Source organism: Xenopus laevis, chromosome 2L, assembly GCF_017654675.1.
Source record: "Xenopus laevis strain J_2021 chromosome 2L, Xenopus_laevis_v10.1, whole genome shotgun sequence".
In the NCBI taxonomy this organism is placed as follows: Eukaryota; Metazoa; Chordata; class Amphibia; order Anura; family Pipidae; genus Xenopus; species Xenopus laevis.
In genome coordinates, this window is record NC_054373.1 from 178,302,049 (window position 1) to 178,328,250 (window position 26,202).

General features: G+C 42.1%; 1 protein-coding gene across 1 annotated transcript; it reads left to right on the forward strand.

Moving 5' to 3' along the window:
- The first annotated feature begins 370 nt into the window (after positions 1 to 370).
- Positions 371 to 19,782, forward strand: LOC108705812 (serine protease 23). The gene is made up of 2 exons (XM_041582714.1): positions 371 to 601; positions 13,905 to 19,782. The coding sequence occupies exon 2, from the start codon at positions 13,915 to 13,917 to the stop codon at positions 15,034 to 15,036; it is 1,122 nt and encodes a 373-aa protein (XP_041438648.1). The 5' UTR covers positions 371 to 601; positions 13,905 to 13,914; the 3' UTR covers positions 15,037 to 19,782.
- The last annotated feature ends 6,420 nt before the right edge of the window (positions 19,783 to 26,202 follow it).

Here is a 26,202-nt window from a genome sequence, read left to right on the forward strand (position 1 = left end):
TCCCGGGCATTCTGGATAACAGGTCCCATATCTGTATATACTGTATATAAACACTCAAAATGACTTTTACACAATGTAATAAGTATGAGGGTCACAGATGGTGAGACACAAGTATATGTAGCACATCAGGAGGGTTGTTTCTCAGTATGTGACACAATTATAATAAATAAAGTTCATGTAGTATTAAATATGCCAATAGCCAATGTTTCTGATTCCTCAGTCCCAAAGGTCCCAAGCAAGGGGTCGGCGGCAAGCAAGGGGTCGGCGGCAGCGCTACTGTGTCTCCCTTGTTTGTTCCTGAGCAGCAGCAGCAGCGGAGACTGTGGGTGGGAGGGGTCACGTGACGCTGCTGGAGTCTGTCCCTAATAGCGAGTGGGAGAAGCTGCTGCTCAGAAAGTTGTGAGAGTCCGGCGGAGAGAGGGTCAGGGAGAGGCACCTGCAGACACTCACACTCACCTATGGGAATGACGCGAGAAGGACTCTGATCTGCGACCCCGTCCCACTTGCCTGACCTACTTTGCCCGTGGAAATAGGAGCCAGTGCCCCTGAGACACTTTCCCTAAGGAACGAGCTGCCACTTAGTTACAAAGTTACTGACCTGGTAAGTCGCACATTGTCGCAATGCGATCGGCTGCAGATAAATGCCCTGCCACTGGGGGCTCAATTTAAGGGACACTCAATGGGCACAATGGGGTCGTGTAGTTGTCTGTGAGCCCAGGGTGCTGTGAGAAGGGCACAGGGTGGGTGCAGGTATGTGCCCAGGGTTTCCCAGTCTATGGCCAGTCTATGGCCAGTGTATGGCCAGTGTATGTCCAGTGTATGTCCAGTGCCAGTGCTGGGGGAGGAGGTGTAGATGCCAACTGCCAGTAGCATATGTTTAGTCCCCGTGTCCTGTGATTAGTACAGTATGTGATAAATGTCAGTGTATATGCCCAGTGCCATGCGTATGATCAATATATGCCCAGTGCCATGCGTATGATCAATATATGCCCAGTGCCATGCGTATGATCAATATATGCCCAGTGCCATGCGTATGATCAATATATGCCCAGTGCCATGCGTATGATCAATATATGCCCAGTGCCATGCGTATGATCAATATATGCCCAGTGCCATGCGTATGATCAATATATGCCCAGTGCCATGCATATGATCAATATATGCCCAGTGCCATGCTGAGGCTCAATATATGCCCAGTGCCATGCTTAGGTGCAGCAAATGCCAAGTGCCATATTGAGGCCCGATAGATGCCTAATGCCCAGTGCTATGCATGTGCTCAATATATGCCCAGTGCCATGCGGGGCTCAATACATGCCAGAAATCTGAGGTGCAGTATATGCCCACTGTCAGTGTGTTGAGGTGCTGTATATGCCCAGTAGCAATGTATTTGCCTAGGGCCAGTGTAGTAAGGTGCAGCAGATGCCCAATATCAGTGAGACAGAAGAGGGGTAGTATATGCCTAGTAGGAAAGTTGCAGAAAATTCCTAGTATCAGTGAGATAGAAGTGGTAAAGTATATGCCTATATATATCAGTGACTGTTACCAGGCACATATATATGTGCCTGGTAACAGGGGGGCAGGAGAGGTGTATATTATATCCTGGTACAGTGGATGTCCAGTAACATAGGAGAGTATATGCTGGTATGCTGGAGAGATAGGAGTGTAAGGGTTCTGCCCAGCACCAGTGGGATATGAGAGGCACTAGAATATGTTCAGTGGCAGTGAAATCACAGTATATGCCCAGTATCAATTCTTTTGCCTAGTAGCAGCGGGTATGAGAGGTGCCATACAGGCCCACTATCAGTGAGAGATATGAGAGGTGTGGTATATGCCCAGAATCAGTGGGATACGGTACAGTATAAACCCAATGCCCTAGAAGCTGTGCTTAGAACCAAATACTTTGAATGCCCAGTGTCAGTATGCCAGTGTGCCAGTCCGGAGAAGTATGTTCTTCTATTAGAACTTTGAATTTACCTTGTGCTGCACTCTTGCTTTCCAGCTGATTTGCTTTTGCCTGCCAGCAGCCCGGGCAGTGAGTAATGAGAGCTGGATCAGGTGTCGTTACCTTGGCCGCTTTCCATTACCAACAGAGCTGGACTGTCCGTAGCCTGGCACTGAAATTTACCACCCACCGTCATCATTTTTACTCCATGATTTTATTCCATCATATTTATTCCATGATTTTATTCCATCATATTTATTCCATGATTTTATTCCATCATATTATTCCATGATTTTATTCCATCATATTATTCCATGATTTTATTCCATCATATTTATTCCATGATTTTATTCCATCATATTTATTCCATGATTTTATTCCATCATATTTATTACATGATTTTATTCCATCATATTATTCCATGATTTTATTCCATCATATTTATTCCATGGTTTTATTCCGTCATATTTATTTCATGATTTTATTCCGTCATATTTATTCCATGATTTTATTCCATCATATTTATTCCATGATTTTATTCCGTCATATTTATTTCATGATTTTATACCATCATATTTATTCCAACATTTTATTCCATCATATTTATTCCATGGTCCTCCAGATCCGCCTGACACTCAGGACCAGAGATAGGACAGCTACGCTGCTCCAGATGTTGTTGAACTAGAGCTCTGGCATTATAGCTCAAGAACATCTAGATAGCTGTAGGTTATATTGAATTTGCTGGTGGCATTCAGGATACATGGCTCTCGAAATGTTCACCTGCAATGCCTTGTACATTTTTGTTGAAGGATTTCGCTATGTGCATATATGTGTTTATTATGGTGTAATATGGAAAAAGTAGGTTATATTGATGAATCAGTTGTGTGCTGTGCATATGCCGTATCGCTCATCTCTATGAGTGATTGCTTTGTTTTAATGTAATGTACGTGGGAATTACCATACTGCTTCTACTGCTGAGTTTATATTAAATCTTATATATATAGACTCCACTGAAGCAGTGCCCCTGGTGGATAAATATCATACAAAATCTTTCACTGTGCAATATACGTAGCTAATCTGTCGGGCATGAGCCTGACCTTATTTTAACTCAAAGGCCAGACAGAAGTGGTGTTATTTATAAATAGGATATATCTGGATTTTCGAGGATAAAGTTACTCCAGGTGCTAAACGCATCTGAAAGAAGGTGCCCAACTTGTGGAAGCGTTTCAGCAATGGATCTAAATAGATCTTCTTAGAGACACTTAAAGATCCACTGAAGCCATTGTGGCTATGCTTAGTGGTGGTGGGTCACGTATCCCACTCAAACGGAATATGCATTTGTGGGGGTTTGTCAGTCCCTCAGAACCCTTATATCAGGGGCCACATGGACTTTATCAGTATGGGTTCTCCCACCTCAAGTGTTTCACAGCCATGGAACATGGGACTTCATGGGGTGATCTATAGGAGATGTTGCTCCTCTGCTATCATCTACTGGTCTCCAGCAGAACTTCAGTAGATAGATCTTGGAGATCATTGTCACTTTTTGGGCATTCTTATTTCCATCCTTATAGCCCTCCAATACAGAAGGCTGGGGGTTACGGTTTTTGTTCCTCCAGCTGTTGATCAACCAAGTGGCCAAATCACAGCATCTTTTGATCTTTTGAATACCAGGTAATCAGGTCAACCCATGGGACAAGGTTGCAGGTTTTGGTGCTACATCTTCTCATGCAGCAGTACTGGAGATAGAGTCTGTTCTACACAGAACCAAATTCGACATGCACCCTTGCCTTGTCTGTAATCTGCAGCGGAAAGCCCAAACCCATTTGCCACCCCATCTACTTGAAAGACACCTCATATCTGTAGGCCCATCAGCCCATCTCTGTCTGATAACTTTATTGAGTTCAAGTGCAAGACATTTTCAAGGCACTGTTGTGTGGGACTGATCCTTTAAGAGTCGCAGAGGCAGTACCTCTTCTTTATGGGTTTTGTTTTTCTCCAGTTAATCACACATGGCATCATATTCCAGCAGGAATGCAATACCACTGACTGCAGCCCTTTGTAAGCAACCCAACCTTTGTAAGTGATACTGCTAAAGAATGCGCTATAGTTAATAATGTACCTGAAGTCATGGCGACGTCAGCTCACCTTTTCAGATGGCAATTACCATTGAACTCTGAGGGTAAACATTGGCTTTCTTCGGTTCTAGGAAACTACAACTCCCAGAATGCCCACCCTAAGGGATGATATCCATGTTCTAGAGAGGCTGCTGGACCATATATTGAGCTTCACATCTCCTAGTACTTTCTAGTGGTTGCTTTGGAAGCAGGAAAGTCAACTTTAAGAAAAGGTTTTTGTGTTATTGGCCATTGTGACCATTGTGGGTCCAATGCTACTTGTCTTGGTGGAGCTGACAATGTGAAGTGAGGGGTACTTAGGAAATGAGTCTAATATAGGGCTGCTAATGTTTGCACTCACCTCTACACAAGACATTTTCATTGGCCTCATTCATTCCAAACAGAGAAATTCCAGATGCCACAGCTATCATTATAATGACAAGTGATAACATTCCCGATTGGGCTTTCACCTTGCCGGCCGTGATAGTGCAGACACCGATACGTTCTGCTCCAGGTACACAATAACCATTAGCAGATGGAGAGATGATGGTAGAGGCAGGTGAAGCCAACAGTCGCTCTACTCCACTCTCCAGCTATTAATTACATTAAAGGGGAAGTAAGTAAGCATTGCCAAGAAATTACCGATTATTTTAATCAACAGACAAGCTCTACATCATAGGGTCATTCGGAATAAGGGTTCATGTCTCTTGGTAGGACTGATTTGCATTCCAAAGTGGTATGTAACTACAGAAGAGCATTCTCAGGTTGTTGGTGGATGGTGGACTTTGTATTTTAGCCACATTTGTTTGGAAACCCATTAGTTATTACTAATACAATGTAAGGCCTTATATATATCTCTTAGCATCAGTCATCAGGAATTACCTAGAATGTGCCTATGTGGAGGCGATAATGCTTAGAGACGTTTCAATGTACCAGGGACTGTGGCTAGGGGAGATGAAGATTTGGGTTTTTAGTGAGAGTTTGTCAACATCACCACTATGTGCCCAACCAGTAGCACCACTCTGTGCTAGCTGGTTTTTGGAAGTTGCATGCTTTTGGGGGGGGGGTTCTTATTAAACACAATCAATGCTAAAGGGACTTTCAAGAAAGAAGATGAGCTTTGTGCATATCAGGGGGACTACTGTGCCTCATTGGTGTGGCTGTGGTCGGACACTTCCACAGTGAATGTTTCCAGAAGTCTTCTCAGATAGGATGCCTCAGATAGGATGCCTCAGAGAGGAAGCCTACTTAGATAGGAAGCTTACTCAAGCTTACTCAGAGGGGATGGAGGGTGGTCATGTTTTGCAAATAGAGTTACCTCCTAAACAAGATGTGTGTTTATCAAACAGCATCTCACTGATATGACTCCATTTGTTGGAACCCAGCAAACTTCAAGGCATCAGATGAGGAACTTCATGCACCTGAGCTGTGTATTTATAGGACTGGTGAAGCATTTGGCATATCCGTGTTTTGCATTGCCACTAGCAAGATGGTGGAAGGTGACTGAGTTTGAACTTATCTCGGCTACTCCCTATTTGCCCAAGTGTTTGCACAATTTAGGCTCAGCTCCCGTCCTTTCCTTATCTGCATTGACTGATAAGTACCGGAAAGAAAACTTTCCTGATAAATACCTCATTGAGAATTCCCTGAGACATTGGGCTGTAACCAATTTGTAGGGCAGAAACAGATAAATCTGGGGCCCGTGGGACACATTCTGTTCCTGGTGAAGTGGCACCAATGGCTCTGTTGCATTCTTTATCAGATGGTGTTATCTCCCTAGATACAGGGGGATTCCAACTCTAAAGGGGGTTGCACTCCCTTTATTTCTTTACAAGGAGGCTTTTTGCCATCTTTCAGAGTTTGCTTTGTTCCTGTCTGAAAGAGGTTTAATATCTGGTTTTCTTAGACATTTGTGTGCTCAAGTGCCTTATCTTGGGATTTGGTCCTTTAGATGTTGTTGGACTACAACTCCTATACTTCCGTCTGTGAATTGAGAATTGCAACTCCCTTAGGATGATAGGAGTGGAGCATTAACTGCGGGGGTTGGGTGACCTCTACAAAACTCTGCCTCCATGCTGAGATCAGGGGAGCAGAGGAGCTAACAGTATGGAGACTTTGTGACCTGTAGCAATAATTTATAAACCCAAAATAGAAATAACATACTATAATGCTAATGAATTCTTATGTAGGAGCTAAATGTGACAGAGCTGCCATAAGGAGAGAGTGTTGGGGGGTCCAGTCTAGGCTCTGTGGCCATGGGGGGCCCGGAAAGACACAATGATCCCAAACTTCAGATCACAAAGGGTACAGGGCTTCACCAAGGGTGGGTAGGGTTTGGGTGGGCCAGGGGTGTGATTAGGCAGAATGGTGGGTGACCTCTACCCAACGGTTGGAAGGAAAACCTTCTTAATCAGTGTCACCTAGAGGACATGGCTGTATTCTGAAATATCTGGTGAATAATTTTCAGTAGTTATGCAGGATTCAACTGGTCCTGAACTGTTTTATTTGCACAATCTGTCATGCAAGTTGCTGGTGAAAGCTGAGGTCTTGGGCGGTTACCAGTAATGCTTTGCAGATGAGTTGGAACATATTCCTCCAAAAGCTGTGGAGGTGGACTGGATATGTTCTACGATGTAATATGGTGCCACCAGCATTGCTCTTCAATGAACTCCCCATGGGAAGCGGAGGAGAGGCTACCCGCTCATTGGGCAGACAGAAGTGGTAACCCTATGTTTCAGCATTACACATCCGTAGGCTAATAAGCATTGATGACAATGATCCAAGGGGCCCAGTCAAACAGTGCAATAATGATAACTGGGTCCACAGGGCAGCCCTGTAACTAACTAGTGTAGGATCCTGAGAATTCTATTTAGATAAGCTGCACTGGGGCAGAAGGGATACGTTCCAACTCATCTGCAAAGCATTACTGGTAACCGCCCAAGACCTCAGCTTTCACCAGCAACTTGCATGACAGATTGTGCCAGTTGAATCCTGCATAATTACTGAAATTTATTCACCAGATATTCCAGAATACAGACAATTCAACTAATATACACCAGCTAGGGGCTCCATACGTAAACCCACTATGTTGATGTACCTGTTGCACTTGCCAGATAAAAGTCTTCCTTTGTGATGTCACTGGGGCAGCTCTGCCATTTATTTGCATAATAATTTATATAATAATGCATCTAAATGGAATCTAGGCAGATCGAACATACTGTAACTATATGTGAATGGGGAAACTCCAGCCAAGAAGAACATTGGGAAAATAGTTGTCATTTAAGCCATTTTGCTTAGTGGAGAAGATATTTGATACCTCTATGATTGTGATGTACATCTCATTCTTACCCTACTGCCGGCATTTATCACTGGTTATTGGATTAGTGAGATCCAATGTCAAGCGCTAATGCACTCTCGGCACTTCGATTTCCGAAGTTGCATCACAGGGAAACTTCGGGCGACTTCGGAAAACGAAGCGCCGCGAGTGCATTAGCGCAGGCAATTCTTCATTCAAGAAGGCAGACAGAAGGCAGACAGAAGGCAGTTCGGGGAGATTATCGCCACAAAAAAGAGGCGATTAGTCACCATGCGACTAAATCTCCCCGAATCTGCCCATCTACCCAACCCTAATGCCTCAACTAGTGCATTTATCTGCCAGTATTATTCTGGAATGTCAACAACTACTGGATTCACTCCAGGGGGTTTCTCCTTATGGAGCCTGCTTTGAGTCACTTGTTGTTCTTCAGTCACATACCTATCTCTCCCTACTATTTACCATGCTGACACTACTGTAGGCACCGCTCCCTTCTCAGAGACTATTATCCCACTGTTACTATAGACACCATCTCTCCCTACTATATCTGCTATCCCACAGCCACACTCCCTTCCCAGAGACTATTATCTACTGTTACTATAGGCACCATCTCTCCCTACTATACCTGCTATCCCACAGTCACACTCCCTTCCCAGAGACTATTATCCCACTGTTACTATAGGCACCATCTCTCCCTACTATACCTGCTATCCCACAGTCACACTCCCTTCCCAGAGACTATTATCCCACTGTTACTATAGACACCATCTCTCCCTACTATACCTGCTATCCCACAGTCACACTCCCTTCCCAGAGACTATTATCCACTGTTACTATAGGCACCATCTCTCCCTACTATACCTGCTATCCCACAGTCCACACTCCCTTCCCAGAGACTATTATCCCACTGTTACTATAGGCACCATCTCTCCCTACTATACCTGCTATCCCACAGTCACACTCCCTTCCCAGAGACTATTATCCACTGTTACTATAGACACCATCTCTCCCTACTATACCTGCTATCCCACAGTCACACTCCCTTCTCAGAGACTATTATCCCACTGTTACTATAGACACCATCTCTCCCTACTATACCTGCTATCCCACAGTCACACTCCCTTCCCAGAGACTATTATCCTACTGTTACCATAGGCACCATCTCTCCCTACTATACCTGCTATCCCACAGTCACACTCCCTTCTCAGAGACTATTATCCCACTGTTACCATAGGCACCATCTCTCCCTACTATACCTGCTATCCCACAGTCACACTCCCTTCTCAGAGACTATTATCCACTGTTACTATAGACACCATCTCTCCTTACTATACCTGCTATCCCACAGTCACACTCCCTTCTCAGAGACTATTATCCACTGTTACTATAGACACCATCTCTCCCTACTATACCTGCTATCCCACAGTCACACTCCCTTCTCAGAGACTATTATCCACTGTTACTATAGACACCATCTCTCCTTACTATACCTGCTATCCTACAGTCACACTCCCTTCCCAGAGACTATTATCCACTGTTACTATAGGCACCATCTCTCCCTACTATACCTACTATCCCACAGTCACACTCCCTTCCCAGAGACTATTATCCACTGTTACTATAGACACCATCTCTCCCTACTATACCTGCTATCCCACAGTCACACTCCCTTCTCAGAGACTATTATCCACTGTTACTATAGACACCATCTCTCCCTACTATACCTGCTATCCGTCAGTCACACTCCCTTCCCAGAGACTATTATCCACTGTTACTATAGGCACCATCTCTCCCTACTATACCTGCTATCCCACAGTCACACTCCCTATCCCGCGGCTACAAAAGGCACAAATCTCTCCCTAATATAACTAAAATAAATTGTAAAAAACAATCATCTATACATATCTATACATATACTGTACATCATTGCCTGGTTGTTTTGTTAGTTATGAGTTGTGATTATCGTTTTCGGTTGTGGGATTGTATCATTGTGCTGTATCCATTATCAGTTATGTTGCAGTCAGAATTCAGTACAGTGATATGAAATGGACTTGGAAGAAATAATGATATTTTGTCAAATGCCATCCAGTGTGGAACGCTTGGTATGTGGAATCAAGGTCACTGTTCTGTGTACCAGTAGGACTTGTTACTATATGGGTAAATAAACCTCCTTGGATATAAAGTACATATATATGTCCCATAGAAAGCATTGGATGATTTGCCTGGACCTGCCACTAGTTTAAATCATATTACGGTATATCTACAGTAAATCAGACATCTGCATAAGATTGGCACCCAAGCACCTCTCCATTTTGTGCTCCAACATTTTAGCTGCCGCTCTCTTTATTTCACTACAGATTTACACAGAAATAAAACCATCAATTTGCTAAATTCAGCACATCCCCACTTTGGGAACCAACCCCGAACTTTAGGAATCTTGGGTCTAATCCAGTGATCCCCAACCAGTAGCTCGTGAGCAACATGTTGCTCTCCAACCCCTTGGATGTTGCTCCCAGTGGCCTCAAAGCAGGTGCTTATTTTTGAATTCCAGGCTTGGAGACAAGTTTTGGTTGTATAAAAACCAGGTGCACTGCCATACAGAGCCTCAATGTAGGTTGACAATCCACATGGGGCTACTAAATGGCCAATCACAGCCCTTATTTGGCACCCTGGGAACATTTTTCATGGTAGTGTTGCTCCCCAACTCCTTTTACTTCTGAATGTTGCCCACTGGTTCTAAAGGTTGGGGATCCCTGGTCTAATCCATATATTCCAGCAGCAGAGTATGTAGGAAACAGTGACCCCTAGTGGAAGGCTTTTTTAAACATTTCATATAGAAAAGTTGTTAAAGGAAAACTATACCCCCAAAATGAACACTTAAGCAACAGATAGTTCATATCATATTAAGTGGCATATTAAAGAATCTTACCAAACTGGAATATATATTTAAGTAAATATTGCCCTTTTACATCTCTTGCCTTGAGCCACCATTTCGGGATGGTCTGTGTGCTGCCTCTGAGATCACCTGACCAGAAATACTTCAACTCTAACTGTAACAGGAAGAAGTGTGGAAGCAAAAAACAGAACTCTGTCTGTTAATTGGCTCATGTGACCTAACATACAGTACAGTGAATCCTACGATCCCAGGGGGCGGCCCTTATGTTATCCAGAATGCTCAGGACCTGGGTTTTTCTGGATAGTGAATACGTAATTTGGATCTAAATACCTTAAGTCTACTAGAAAATCATGTAAACTTTAAATAAACCCATTAGACTGGTTTTGCTTCCAATAAGGATGAATTATATCTTAGTTTGAATCCAGTACAAACTACTGCTTTAGTATTACAGAATTAAAGGAAATCATTTTAAAAAATGTGGATTATTTGATGGCCTTTCCGTAATTTAGAGCTTTCTGGATAACGGGCAGTGTCGGACTGGGCCGGCGGGACACCGGGAAAAACCCCGGTGGGCCCGGGCTCTTGTGGGCCCCGCCGGCCCAGATCCGCTACTCAGTGGGGCGGCGCGACCCCACTTTGTTTGGGGTCGCGGTAGAATACAATGGCTGCGCATGCGCACAAACGCGGCGCCGCGCGCATGCGCACAAACGCGGCACCGCGTTTGTGCGCATGCGCACTAGCCCCCTGCAGCACTCCGGAGCGGCAGTGGCGGCTGGAGGGGGCCCTGGGGCAGTAGCCCCGGTGGGCCCCATGCCTCCCAGTCCGACCCTGATAACGGGTTTCCAGATTACGGATCCATACCTGTAATTTAAGGTAGGAACATACAGCCGGCGACTTGGCAGCCTGTGCCAAAGTGGTTTAGGCATAGACAAATCCGCACAATATGAATATGTATATATATATATATATATATATATATATATATATATATATATATATATATATATATATATAATATATATATATAATATATATATATATATATGTTCTCAGAACCTCAGGGACATCTACTGTGCATTTTACAATATACAATGTACAATGTATAGGGGTACATTATTTCTTCTCCCCCTTCTGCCCCCATTTCAGTGTCCTGGTTCCTTTATGCCTGACCAGTTATTTGGGAAACGGATCTTATCGGGCTTTCCTCTCCTTCAGATCCAAGAACTTCCCAATTAAACAAACATTTTCCCCTCCCTCTTATTTCCTTCTGTTTACAGAGAAGCAACCCTGAATCATCCCAGCAGCCAGAAATAGCACATTCCTGTGTTTAGAGGGCTATTATTTCTAATATCAAAGTAAAAAATGAATGTCGGGGAATGTTCTCATGTGTGCGCTCGACTACTGCATTTGTACTGTGTGTAACTCTGGCTGTATTTGTTTATCCCTTTCTGGTCTCTGGCTATGATAGAGGAGAAGAAAGTTATCCTCCAGGTCAGTTAATCAACTGCCATTGTTTCAGGAGTGAGAACCAGCAGTGCAGAGCATATAAACAGCCAGACAAATGCTGCTTCCAGTAGCAATTCCATAATATCTGTATAATCATTACAAATGTTCTATTCAGATAGACTGGATCACTGCTTACAATTAAATTTTCCTTTTGGATGAAGTTCTCCTTTAGTTATGTATTATATTAACATAACAAGGGGATTTCCACTGCATTTGGCCAGTGTTGGCCTTGTATTCCCGTGAGACAGTTATGGGAATCTGACTCACACAGAGGGGAGGTGGAGGGATAGGGCAAAGGGTCTGCCAATGATCTCTTCTGTATATCATGCACATTAATACCTCCTGGGAGAACAGAGCATTGTCCTGTGAGATCTCTCTGTACAGACTATGAGCAAAATTAGGGGACTGTCCCTGCTGAATTGTGCTTAGTACAGGGGAATACCTATACTGCCATAGTTTTATGGGATCTCTCTGTACAGACTATGAGCAAACTTAGGGGACTGTTCCTGCTGAATTGTGCTTAGTACAGAGGAATACCTATGCTGCCATCGTTTTATATTATCTCTCTGCACAGACTATGAGCAAACTTAGGGGGCTGTTCCTGCTGAATTTTGCTTAGTACAGGGGAATTTCGATGCACAAGAACTATTCCTCATCTTTATAGGAAATGTGCCCCAGCCCAGGAAATTGCCATTGATATGGGATGTCATACAATTGTCAGCATTCACATCTTGTATTAAACCTCCCTCATCCGAATCAACACCCATAATCTCCTTCTAATACTCAGCACCCCCCAGGGATTGCCTAGTGATGAAACAGACACACGAAACATACACCCTTTCTGCACAAGTAACCAGAGTAGGGAAACAGGTTGCTCTGAATGCTAAAAGAGGTGACAGTATGTGCTGCAATTTACATTTCGTCCCCCTCTAGCATCTTGGGTTTCATGGCGATAATGTCAGAAGAATGTATCAGTTACTCCATGGAACACTGCCCTCTGCTGGCTAAAGTCACATACCCTGTAACTGGAAGACGCTGGTGTATTTTAAGGCTAATCATTTACAGTAATGATACAGAAAGCAGCCGCAGAGCTTGGAGATAAGTTCAGACTCTATTTCATGCTGATATAAACAACTATTTGTTTTATTATCCGGAGACGCAAGCAGGGGGTCTGGGCACGGACCAATATAGGATTTTTTTTAAAATTAACCAGCCATAGCAACTTACAACTTAGGTGGTGTAACCTGGGACCTATTGCTTAAAAAATGCTTGTGGCCTTTTAGGGATGATCTACAATGGTACCGAATGCAAGTGCTAGAGCACTGAGGATAGAAGCACTAAGGGAGCCATATTGCACCCTTTTATGCTCATTCACTAAGCACTTGTGTCTGGTGCACAGTGCAGAGTACAAGGCAGCCGTGGACTTGCACTTATCCATTATCCGGAAACCTGTTATCCAGAAAGCTATAAATTATGGGTCCCATAGACTCCCTTTTAATCAAAAACTAAACGATTTCCTTTTTTTCTCTGTAATAATAAAACAGGCCCTTGTACTGGATCTTAACTAAGATGCAAATTGCCCTTATTATATAAAAATAATTTGTTTTAGTTGACTTGAGTTACAGAGACCCAAAGATGCCTTATCCCAGTCCCCAGCATTCTGGATAACAGGTTCCATACCAGGATTCGGTTCGTGATTTGTCCAGGATTCATATTCGGCCGAAATCCTTGTGCCTGGCCTAACTGAATCCGAATACGTAAATTAGGGTTGGAGAGGGAAATCACATGACTTTTATCATAAAACAAGGAAGTAAACATTTTTTTCCACTTTTTCCTTTAACGCCCATAATGTGCCTATGCAAATTCGGATTTGGTTCAACATTCGGCTGAATCTTTCCCGAAGGATTGAAGGAGTCGTAGATTCGGTACATCCCTATCTTTTTTGCACCAGGTCTTAATTGAATGTTTTCTTTGTGGCTACATGCTGATTGGTTGCCGTGGGTTACAAGACCTGGTGTGAGCTTTGCATCTTTACAAACGTTACACGTTTGCCCTCCACTTTATACAATGTTTTCTGTTATTCCAACGCTGTCTTTTATACAGAAGATTTATATATTTCCATTTCTGTTACAGATAAAGCGCCATGATGTTGGAGGAGAGACTTCCTGCTGTGTGTGTTCTCCTGTCTTTACTGACGTTTGTGGAACCCTACAACTCTCCCCTGAAACCAACGTGGCCTAATTACAAAGTTCCGGTTATTCTCCCACAGTCTATATCTAAACTAGACAAAGCACAATTTGATGCAGATCCCAGTCTGAATGTGTCGTCTTCATGTGGGGCCGAATGCCATAAATACTCCTCCATGCCAACCTATGAGGATCTGAGGGATTATATGGCCTACGAGACCCTCTATTCCAACGGAAGCCGTACCATGACCAATGTGGGCATTTATGTTCTTAGCAGCAGCGGAGGGGAGGGCAGGTCTCGCACAAAGAGGCAGATATACGGCCATGACGGTCGCTTTAACATATACGGCAAAGACTTTTTGCTGAATTATCCCTTTTCAACATCTGTCAAATTGTCCACCGGGTGCACCGGCACTTTGGTGGCAGAAAAACATGTTCTAACCGCGGCTCATTGTATCCACGATGGGAAGAGTTACGTTAAAGGTGCCCAAAAGCTGAAGGTCGGGTTCCTAAAACCAAGGTATAAAGATGGAGGGAAAAGCCTAAATCAGACTAATCCCAGAATTCCAGAAAAGATGAAGTTCCAATGGATCCGGGTAAAGAGGACCCACGTTCCCAAAGGCTGGATTAAAGGAAATGCCAACGATATTGGAATGGATTATGACTATGCTTTGCTGGAGCTTAAGAAACCTCACAAGAGAAAATATATGATGATTGGCGTCAGCCCTTCCGGGCGCTACTTACCTGGAGGTAGGATCCACTTCTCTGGCTATGACAACGATAGGCCTGGCAACCTGGTCTACAGGTTTTGCGAAGTCACTGACGAAACCTACGACCTTCTCTACCAACAATGTGACGCTCAACCAGGCGCCAGCGGCTCTGGCGTCTACGTGCGAATGTGGAAGAGGCAGAAGCAGAAATGGGAAAGGAAGATCATCGGAATATTTTCCGGCCACCAATGGGTCGACAAAGATGGCGACAAACAAGATTTCAATGTAGCCGTGCGCATAACGCCGCTGAAATATGCCCAGATCTGTTTCTGGATTAAAGGAAACTACGCTGATTGTCGGGATGAATAACCCCCCTGTCTCCTTCCAAAGTAGCGATGCACTTGAACGTCTTACGAGTTTTACAAAGCGAAACCAAAACCCACCGAGATTAACGTTTGTATTTAAAAGTCCTAAGCTAAACGCGCCTTCACTAAAGAGCACGATGAATCAAGGGGAAGCAACACAAGGGAAAAGGAGATACTTGGTTATTTGTCTCTAGCTACTGTTCTGTACTGATACATTGAAAGAGTCTATTGATGGAATGTATTAACTAGCACACATATATAGTTTTTTAAAATGATATCTATTTTTTTTGGTCCTGCGCCCAGTTTTATGAATTTCAAAACTAAAATTAAAATATTCATTCCATGGCCAATACCTCCAGCCTTCCGTGTAATCGTACCACGTTCAAGAGTTAAAAAATGTCACAGCATGGACTCGAATTCTATAGAGATTTCATTTATTTCCAATTTTCCTGCTGAGTTCTGAGTTCAGCACTGAAGCGTTAAGGATCTTTCAGCACACCATTTCCATTCGCCCGTATCGCTTCATCTCAGGAAGTAAAAAGAACCACTTATTGCCTTATGTATTCTGCATTTAATGAGAGCGTATCGCATTTCATTTGCACGTTAGCTACATATTCTGCATTTCATAGAGAATATTTCATGTCAGATTTTTTTTCTCCTAATTTGGAAGACACTGGGTTTAGTCTAATAAAAGATTGGTTTTCTATTATTTACCATATATATATGTTTTCACTCTAAATCCAACTGAGCTTTAAGGTGTATCTAGAAGAGCATGTAGACTTCTCATACATCTTAACAACAATGGACTTAAGACTGAGCACCCTCCTGCCACTCCTTTAAACACCCACAAGGATGTCCAACCCCACAGTTAGAGAACCATTCTCAAAACCCTTTGAAAGTGTTATTTTTGTTTGACCAGACTGGAGGCTCAGTAGTTAAGGTGATATTTACTTGTCACCAATTTAAAAGCATCCATCTTTTTAGTTGCTATGGGTTAGTAGCTCATTGCATCCACGATGGGAAGAGTTACGTTAAAGGTGCCCAAAAGCTGATGGTTGGGTTCCTAAACCAAGGTATAAAGATGGAGGGAAAAGCCTAAATCAGACTAATCCCAGAATTCCAGAAAATATGAAGTTCCAGTGAATCCGGGTATAGAGTACCCATGTTCCCAAAGGCTGGATTAAAGGAAATGCCAACAATGTTGGATATACTTTGCTTGAGCTTAAGAAACCTCACAAGAGAAAATTGATGTCCAACTCCACAGTTAGAGAACCATTTCTCAAAACCCTTTGACAATGTTACTTTTGTTTGACTAGGCTGGGGCATCAGTAGTGAAGATGATATCTACTGGTCACCACTTCGAAAGCATCCATATTTCAGATACTATGGGTTAGTATGGCTTTATAATGGCTTATGATTGTGGTATTGCTGAAATTCCCATCTGCAATGCCAGCTGTAAAGTTGCGTAAAGATTGGTCAGTGAAGAGATAAACCTATGGCGGGACCTATTGATGTGCGTACATCACTAGCGGGAGCCATATTAACTAATTTAGGCCTAGCTGATAAGCATACCTTATCGACACATTCATCAACTGATTTTTCAGGTCTTATTGGAATCTGGAATTGGTTCTGATGAGAAATTGTTTCATTTGAACCCCAACACAATTTGGTCAAGAACTGGCCAAACTGGTTTACCTTTGTGCATCAGCTTAAGATGACGCTCCTCCACTTTTTATGTGTAAGCAGATGTAAGTCAATAGAAGCCTTTCAATCAGCATCAGATAGAATCTCATGACTTGTAAAAAGCAGTCAAGCTGCAGGAGAATTCTCCCCTGGGAAACAGCTAGAACCTTCTCTGATCCATAGGATTTTGTGCAATGTGAGAGCCTAAAAAGGTCCATGCACTTGTCATACATTTCACACTACCTATTCTGTTCTTTTTAAACAAATAGCATGGTGGGCTGTTGATCCAACCGTCTGCTTGACCATGACCATATTTTAGATATTTGCTGACTCATGACCCTAATGATTATCCTGCACCCCCATCATCCACTGCCTGCACCCACCAAACTTTGAGCCTATTCTTCGGTTTGTGAACCTCTCCACTAGATGCTGATATTACAACTAGAGAGGCAACAAATTCAAGATTCTGTTCTTGATTTGACCAAACCTCACCCCTTATGATTTGCAACATTTTTTAAAGATTTTTTGCCAAGGGACCCCTAATCAAAACTTTGCCCTGGACCATTCTATCTATCCATTTTATTCTGTCTTCTGGGCATCCCAGTGATTATTAAAATAGGTTCTACTTTTGGTGGACAGGGTCAACCACCTCCATGTTAAATGGAAACTGTAACTTGATTGAATACAGTTTTACTAAATTTACAACAATCATTTCCCAAGCGATGTCATTTAAAGGGACGTATCCCGAAATGGGCAGGTTAATTGGCTCATGAAGAAATTGACAACATGTGTGACTGTGATAGGAACTTTAGATTGTAAGCTCCACTGGAGCAGGGGCTGATGTGAATGGTGGACGATCTGTGTATGGCCCTGAACAATGTGTTGGCTCCATATAAAAGATGGATCTTTTTTTTAATTTTTTTTAAATGATGATTATGGCACTGAATTCATCACTAATGGGGTGTAAATGTTAGCGTTGTCAAGGCAACCATAGGTGAGAATTGATGGTTACATATTTTTTCAGGTCGGCTGGTGGACATATTGACATAAATGTGTTATCTATAGAATAATACCAGATGTTTTGGTGGAATAGAATATAGGTCCTTAATGGATAACATATACTGGGATATTCTCCTTTTATTTCTGCCTGTGTGGGCCAATAAATGCAGAATAAACTGAGGATGTACATGACATGTTGTGTATGATTTAAGAGATTGGACATTACATCAGTGGAGTAGGAAATGCTCGTAATTAAGGGCCGAGAACATGGGATTTAAGGATATCTCTAAGCAAAAGGTGAACCAACAAATCTTGGCAATTGGCTGCATTTCTCAGAAGGAAAACTCCTTAAATCCTGGGCAAATGGTCCTTGGGGATTTCAGTACCTCAGCCTTACACAGTAACATAGTGACTAATGAGGCATGAGGTCAGGGATGGAAATGATGGCTCATTCTTGCATAGCTAGCCTTCCGTGAAATTATCCTGATATCAGCTGAAATATTTTCCATTAGGAAGTAGCCTTTAACATCTGGCTTAGAATACTTATTGGCTTTATGTTGCCTTAGGCATGTTTTGTAGTGGAAGCAAGAAGAGGACAGTTACCATGTGACACTTGGGCTTTGACTTCCAACAAGTCCCAAAAATCATGGCACACTTTGCCTGTATCTATCCCCATAACAAATAATAGCTGTATAAGTGTGATGCTGATTATTATTGTACAGGTATGGGATCTGTTATCTTGAAAGCCATTATCCAGAAAGCTCCTAAATACAGGAAGGCCAACTACCATAGACTTCATTTTCATCAAATAATTAAAATTTGTAAAAATGATTTTTTTCCCCTTTTATTAGAAGTCAGTAGTGATGTGCGGGTCCCGGCTTCCTCCACCCGTGCCCGTCCGCATCTGACTTCCAGGTTCCTTTTATAGACCATTGCCGCCTTGCCGATGACATCACAAAAGGGGTGGGTTGAGCAGGCGCGCGGCTATAGGTAGCAGGCAGGGAGAGCAGATGGAAGAGCTCGACCCAGACCCACCCACCCGACCCGTGGGTATTGGGCCGGCCCACACATCACTAGAAGACAGTACCTTGTCTTTGATCCAAACTAAGATATCATTGGTCCTTTTAGGAGGCAAAACAATATTATTGGGTGTCAGCGTCAGACTGGAGCATTGGTGGCCGATGGGGCTGCCACACCAAGGGCCCTCCTTGCAGCCACCAGGGGCCCCCTCCAAACCCCGGTCACATCGTGTACTGATAATCTGTATTTCTTCAGGGGATGGCTGATCAAGAGAGCAGACCTGGGCCAGTGGGGGCCTCTGAGAGCCGGGGCCCACCGACCCTGTTCAGTGTAATTAACGTTTAAATGATTTTTTTAGTACACTTAAGGTATGCAGATCCAAAATTTTGGAAAGATCCCTTATCTGAAAACCCCAGGTCCCAAGCATTCTGGATAACAGGTTCCATACCAGTAATTAGTTCCTGTTTGTATTGGTAACATGGACTATCATGCAGCCTTTATAATCCAATAACATGGGTAACTTTTGAAGCCTGGTATGAACCTGCCTCTAGTAGCTTGCACTGGTAATGAGTAAACAATAAAGGATGAACGTTCACGGATATTCATTTCACTATGGGGGATCTCTTGAAAGACTCACCAATGTGGTCCTGTCCTGAGGCTGAAGTCTAACACAGCACTTATTATATTTAGTCCATATTCATTTCTAGTAGAATGCACTAAGGCTCTTTAGCTTTTATTTAATATGTCAGTGTGCAGGGTATTTCCGTGCTCTATAGATTACACACGTCCCTAAAAATGTAATGGTGCTTTTATCAGTGTTGTGTAGGTGTAGCGTACGCTGCGCTCGGTGTATCTTTATTTCCTTAGATATACGTTCCCTCTCGCGAGCTGTGCAATTTCTAAAGTGTTGTTTGTAAATAGTTTTAATGATAATTTGCAGATAATTTGCTATTTGACATGTTTTCCTGTATTGTATTGTGCCACCGCACTCCTTTCGAATGTACGCAACCCAAAAAAAAGGAAAAAAAATTAAATGAAACAAAGAAAATGGTCTTGTGTTTATTTCCGCTATCAAAGCACTCGTGAATAAAAGAGGACGTCGCAACGTACCAGAACAAATCAGTTTTTTTGTGACTGTATTTAGCCTAAAAATTAGCTTAGTGAGAAAAGGAATGTCTTCTCTGCTCACTAACTTCATTCTTATGAACAGAGCATCATCACAAGTAGTTAATTTTCAGCCAGTTGGCCTAAATGATCAGTTGGTGGTACTGTCTTAATGTCATTATATTAGCAGGTACTATCTTGAAAACTAGGAAAAATGATCCATGTAAATTGCAAACTGAGCAATTGTACACTCATTTGTGTTGAGGGCTGCACAATAAATGTTTGTGGCTCTTCCAGTGCTTATCGGTTTTATATACAGCACTAGGGATGTAGCGAACTGTTCGCCGGCGAACTTGTTCGCGCGAACTTCGACCGTTCGCGTCCGCCGAATGTTCGCGAACGTCGCGCGACGTTCGCATTTTGAGTTCGCGTTCGATTCGAATACAAATCGTTCGACCATTCGACCATTCAAATTCCTTCGACCGCTAAAAATCGAACGATTTCCATTCGTTCGAACGATTGTAAGCATTTGATCGAATGAAAAGCATTCGATCTAATGCTTCGATCGTTCGATTCGAATGAAAATCGTTCGATCGAACAATTAAAATCCTTCAATCGTTTGGATCGAACGATTTTAGCGGGTGTTCGAAGTTCGCGAACTGTTCGCGAACGTTCGCATTTTTTGCCGGTGTTTGCGAACGGCGTTCGCGAACACCAAATCGGCAGTTCGCTACATCCCTATACAGCACTAATTATTTAGCTGCATTGACGTCTGGAGATGGTCACTGGTGCCTCCTGCCCCTTAGCAGGGCACTTTTAGCCCTATGGAAACAAAGCAATTTAGGGAGTTTTGTCGCTAATTTTTTCACCATCCAATACACAGGAAGCCCAGAGTTACCTTACACTGCTGGAGGTACAGGTATGGGATCCATTATCTGGAAACCCGCTATCCAGAAAGCCCGACTTACGGGAAGGCCGTCTCCCATAGACTCCATTTTATCCAAATAATCCAATTTTTTTTAAAATAATTTCCTTTTTCTGTGTAATAATAAAACAGTAGCTTGTGCTTGATCCCAACTAAGATATAATCCGTATTGGAGGCAAAACCAGCCTATTGGGTTTATTTAATATTTACATGATTTTCTAGCAGCCTTAAGGTATGAAGATCCAAATTACAGAAAGATCCATTATCCGGAAAACCCCAGGTCCTGAGCATTCTGAATAACAGGTCCAATACCTGTAATACTGAAATAAAATGGAACGTGTCTTTGATCGCAGAGAAACCTGTGCGACCCCACAACCCCCAAAATGGTACAGGTATGATATACATTATCCAGAAACCCTTTTTTTTTTTTTTAGAAATCTCCAAATAAGGAAAGGCCTTCTCCCATAGACTCCATTTTATCCAAATAATCCTAAATTTTAAAAATAATTTCCTTTTTCTCTGTAATTATAAAACAGTAGCTTGTACTTGATCCCAACTAAGATATAATTAATCCTTATTGGAGGCAAAACCAGCCTATTGCGTTTATTTAATGTTTACATGAATTTCTAGTAGACTTAAGGTATGAAGATCCAAATTGCAGAAAGATCCATAATCCGGAAAACCCCAGGTCCTCAGCATTCTGGATAACAGGTTCAATATCTGAAATCCTGAAATAGAATAGAATGTGTCTTTGATAGCAGAGAAACCTGTGCGACCCCACAACCCCCAAAATGGTACAGGTATGATATACATTATCCAGAAACCCGTTATTTAGAAATTTCCAGATAAGGGAAGGCTGTCTCCCATAGACTCAATTTTATCCAAATAATCCAAAATTTTAAAAATGATTTCCTTTTTCTGTGTAATAATAAAACAGTAGCTTGTACTTGATCCCAACTAAGATATAATTAATCCTTATTGAAAACAAAACCAGCCTTTTGGGTTTATTTGGGATTTTTTTTAACTCCCGTAACTTCGTAATTCGAATAAAAGAAGACCAATCTAAATTTTTTTTAAAAAAAAATTGAAGTTTTTAACTTCGGGTGGATAGGTTGTATTCGAATCATTTGATTCAAAGTTTTAGCGCATTCGATTGAATTCAAAACAAAATATTTGCCCCAAAAAACTTTGATTTTTCAAAGTCCACCAAATGACTCCAAATGGATTCTAGGAGGTCCCCCATAGGCTAAAACAGCAATTCGGCAGGTTTTAGATGGGGAATGGGCAAAGTCGAAGATTTAAAGAGACAGTACATAAATTTTGATATTCGAATAGTGACATTTTTTTCAAATTCAAATAGAATTTTGGACTATTCGATAGTCAAAAAAATAGTCTGAAAAATCACATTTTTCAATTTCGAATTTTCACTTCAACCCTTGTTTTATTTTCTAGTAGTATGAAGATGCAAATTAAAGAAAGATCCGTTATCCTGAAAACCACAGGTCCCAAGCATTCTGGATAACAGGTGCCATATCAGTAATATTAACAATTTCTAACACTAATCCTAAACACATCTCCACATTATCATCCTAATTTCGTTTTCATTGCTACAAGAAGCAGAATCCAAAGACGGGAGGCCAGGAATCCTTCCTCTCAGCGCCAGGCAAATTGGTCTCGTTTTCAAGTGGCACTGAAATGTCCCAATCTTGTTCTTTTGCTATCGACCCACCGAATAGCTGAAATGCTTGGAATTCTTCAGTCATTCTCTGACTAATCTGCCTTTTCTTGAACTCACTGCTGGCATTCCAATCAAGTGTCTGGGAAACCGTCGTGAATTGTTCCCTTTATAAGATGGGATGATCCCACTTTATTCCAGTGATTTACGGGAAAAGCAGCGTATCAGATGGAACAGAAACAATCAAATCTGATATCAAAAGCCAGTACATGTGCTGAACTATTAGAGGTTAGAGGATGGGGCATTACCTGGTGAAGGTCAAGTTAATCCATAGAATCCTAGAAGCCCATTTATAAACATATCAAGAGGTTTTTGAATCCACGAAAACCAATTTTCTCTAAAAGCACAAACGCCATGTACTTTATTAAAAGCTCCAAGTATAAAAAGCACGAATAAAAAAAAGGCCTAAGAATGTGTTAAAGAATATGAAAACCTTGATACCTCTAAAAAATTCCAGTCTTCTTGACGATTACAAAAGGGAAAAAAATATCAGACCTCTTAAAGTCCAAATGGCTAAAAAGGTCCAAGAGTTTTTATGGTTTTAATAAAAAAAAACAAAAAACACATTTTAAGTGAAAAAATTTGATTCATGAAAAAAATTAGAAATTCAAATGTTAGTAAATAGGCCCCATAGAGATTTCTAAATTTCATGTATCCTAAAAAACATTCATGGCACTATAACAACACACATTAGCAAGTACCAGAAGTATGCTTTCATGTGATATGCCTAAATAGCTTGGTTCCATTTTATCATTTCATAGGATGGGACCTTCTTCAGGCCGATACATGCTGTATCCATGTCGAAGCCTAGAGCATGCTTACCTGGAAAATAATTCAACTGTTGGTTATACAGAAGTCCCAGAGACTCTGCCCCTAAAGAGAAAAGAGGAATCAAGGGCTGTTCCACTTGGAGTCTCTCCAACACCTGTGTAAGAATTAAATATGAACAGCCATTGTTGTCCTTCTGCAGAGGAGGAGTTGAGATGGCCTTTAATGTGCCAGTCAACTGACTCTTGGACATCTTGGTTCCGTTTACTGCACTTTTAAGCAGCAGGGGAAAAAGTTCATTTTGCAAATCGGTACAATGCCAAAAATACTGCGAATAACCTGACCCTGAGCACAGTGACACTTGGGGGCAGATGTATCAAGGGTCGAATTTCGAGGGGGTAAGTCCCTCGAAATTCGACTGGGGAATAGAATCGAATAGGCAATTCGGGCAAATTTACGCGCTGGCGAATAGTGAATGGGCGAATAGGCGCACGATTGAATATTCGCCCCGGCGAATAGGCGCACGATCGAATATTTGATCAAAGTATTTTCATTCGATCAAACGATCGATCGAATGCCTTTTTATTCGATCAAAAACTTAGAAAACAAGCCTATGGGACTTTCCCATAGGCTTTTAAAGCAATTCGGTGGGTTTTAGGTGGTGAAGTAGGCAGTCGAAGTATTTTTAAAAGAGACAGTACTACGACTATCGAATGGGCAAATAGTCGCAGCGTTTTTGCGCTCGATCTATTCGAATCATTCTACTCAGGCGAATTTACGCCAATTCGATAGTCGAGGACAGGGGCGTAACTATAGAGGAAGCAGACCCTGCGGCTGCAGGGGGGCCCAGGAGGTATAGGGGCCCCACGAGGCCCTAATTCATATAAAATTTCAATAAATATTGGAGAAACAAGTCAACCCCAAAACATTTTGGGGGCCTGAAAAATAATTTGCTGTGGGGCCCAGTAATATCTAGTTACGCCACTGGTCGAGGAGCACAAAAAAACTACTCGAAATTCGAGCTTTTTTCCCCTCTATTCATTCACCCGAGCTTGGTGAATTGGCCCCTAAGTATTGTGCACTTTTGCTTTGCAGTTTGTTTCCTCCTCGTCTTTGTACCCCCTGCAAATACCCCTCTAGAAAGTAAAGCTCTGCTGCTTCCTTAATAACATGTTCCAATGCAGTAGAACTAAACAAGATGTTCCCAGCTACAAATAAAGATTATTATGACAACAAAGGCAAACTTGGAACAACTTCAAGATGAGCTGTGTGTAATTGATTGGAGGAACTATAGAAGAGCTTCTTTCTGATGAACTTCTATCTGATGAAAGTTTGGCATTTTGTTTTGTGCAATTTAACAAACATTTCAGTCTGTTTTTTTTTTCGCCTGCACTTAGAAGTCACTATTCTTCTGAGACAATGTCCAGCTTTAGAGGGAAGGATGATCTGTGCTCAGGAGGTTGCAGAAGGGCAGCTAAGGTTACTGGCAAGGTGGCTGCTCTGGAATGTTCCCTAGATATGTTTTCAATATTTGCCTTTGCCAAAAGGAATTTTGCTGATTTGCACAATATAATAAGAGCAGGGAAGAAAGTCTTAAAGGAACATTACAATGTACTGATACAAATTGAGAAACAAAGTACTGATGTTATGCAGCGGTTCATCTGAATGATTCCCAAAAAGGTTTAATAAAAGGGCATAGGCAAGTGTAATATATGGCACATGCTCTGCCCCTTAGTGCTGCCAAAACTTATATCTCTAAGTGGCCACCAATTTCTAATTTAAGCCATTATGGCCCACTTACCTCCCCCAGCACTTGTGTATGACTTTAAACTGGATACTTCACATTTCAGTTTTCTAGTTCCTCTGTTGATCAATCAAATTATTTATGCCCCATGGGGTCGCATTAAAACCCAAAGCCTATCACTGGAAGCATCACTTTTGAAAAGAGAGATAAGTAGAGAGATAAGTAGAGAGATAAGTAGAGAGATAAGTAGAGAGATAAGAAGACTAGTTTCAAGGTGAGTGAAGTGGAGTAAAATCACTTGGGATAGGCCAAGGGAACGGAGACAGCAAACTTCTTATTTTCTGTCAGGCTCAAGGACTATTGCATCCTCATTGGCCACCAGTTTGTAATTTCAACCCTTATGTCCCACTTTTCTACCCCAGTGTTTGATAGTACAACTGTAAACTGGGTACTTCATATTTCAGGGTTTTTTTCAGTTTCTGTAGTGGCCAATCAAATAATTTATGGCCCATGAGGCCTCATTAAAACCTAATATGTTGCAACTGCCTCAAGCTATGCCTTTGAAAAGAAAGATAAGTAACCCAGTTTAAAGGAGAGTGAAGGGGACTTCTGGAATTCATATCTATAGTTGAACATCATGGGTGACAATGGAGACAACAAACTCCTTTTCTTTTGCCTGGCAAGGAATATTGACAGACTAGTAACAGTCTTGATGGGTTACCACTTTCAATGTATAGAAAAAATAGATTATTTGCAGGAAGGTTTTGGGGAAAGGCTTTGTTGATGAGGCAAGCACTTTACCGATTAGGCTTCAAGGAATCATAATAAGGTGACAATAAAATTCTTCTACTAATCAGTGTCTCCAGTGTCGGACTGGCCCACAGGGATACCAGGAAAAGTCCCGGTGGGCCAAGGTGTCAGTGGGCCCTTGTGCTGCTAAAAATTTGGCCTATTTCATTGTCATTACCTATTTTTATGAGAAATAGGTGGAATAATAGATTGTAGAATGTAGAGAAAAGAGACTAGGAGAATAGAGGTTGAGTGAGGAGAGAAAGAATAATATTAGTAAGAGTGGGCCCCTGGTCTAAGATTAATTGGTGGGCCCCTAGACAAAGGTTTTTGTGTGGGCCCCTGGTGTCCCAGTCCGACACTGAGTGTCTCTCCGAATCAGTTATAGCAGATACAATAGATA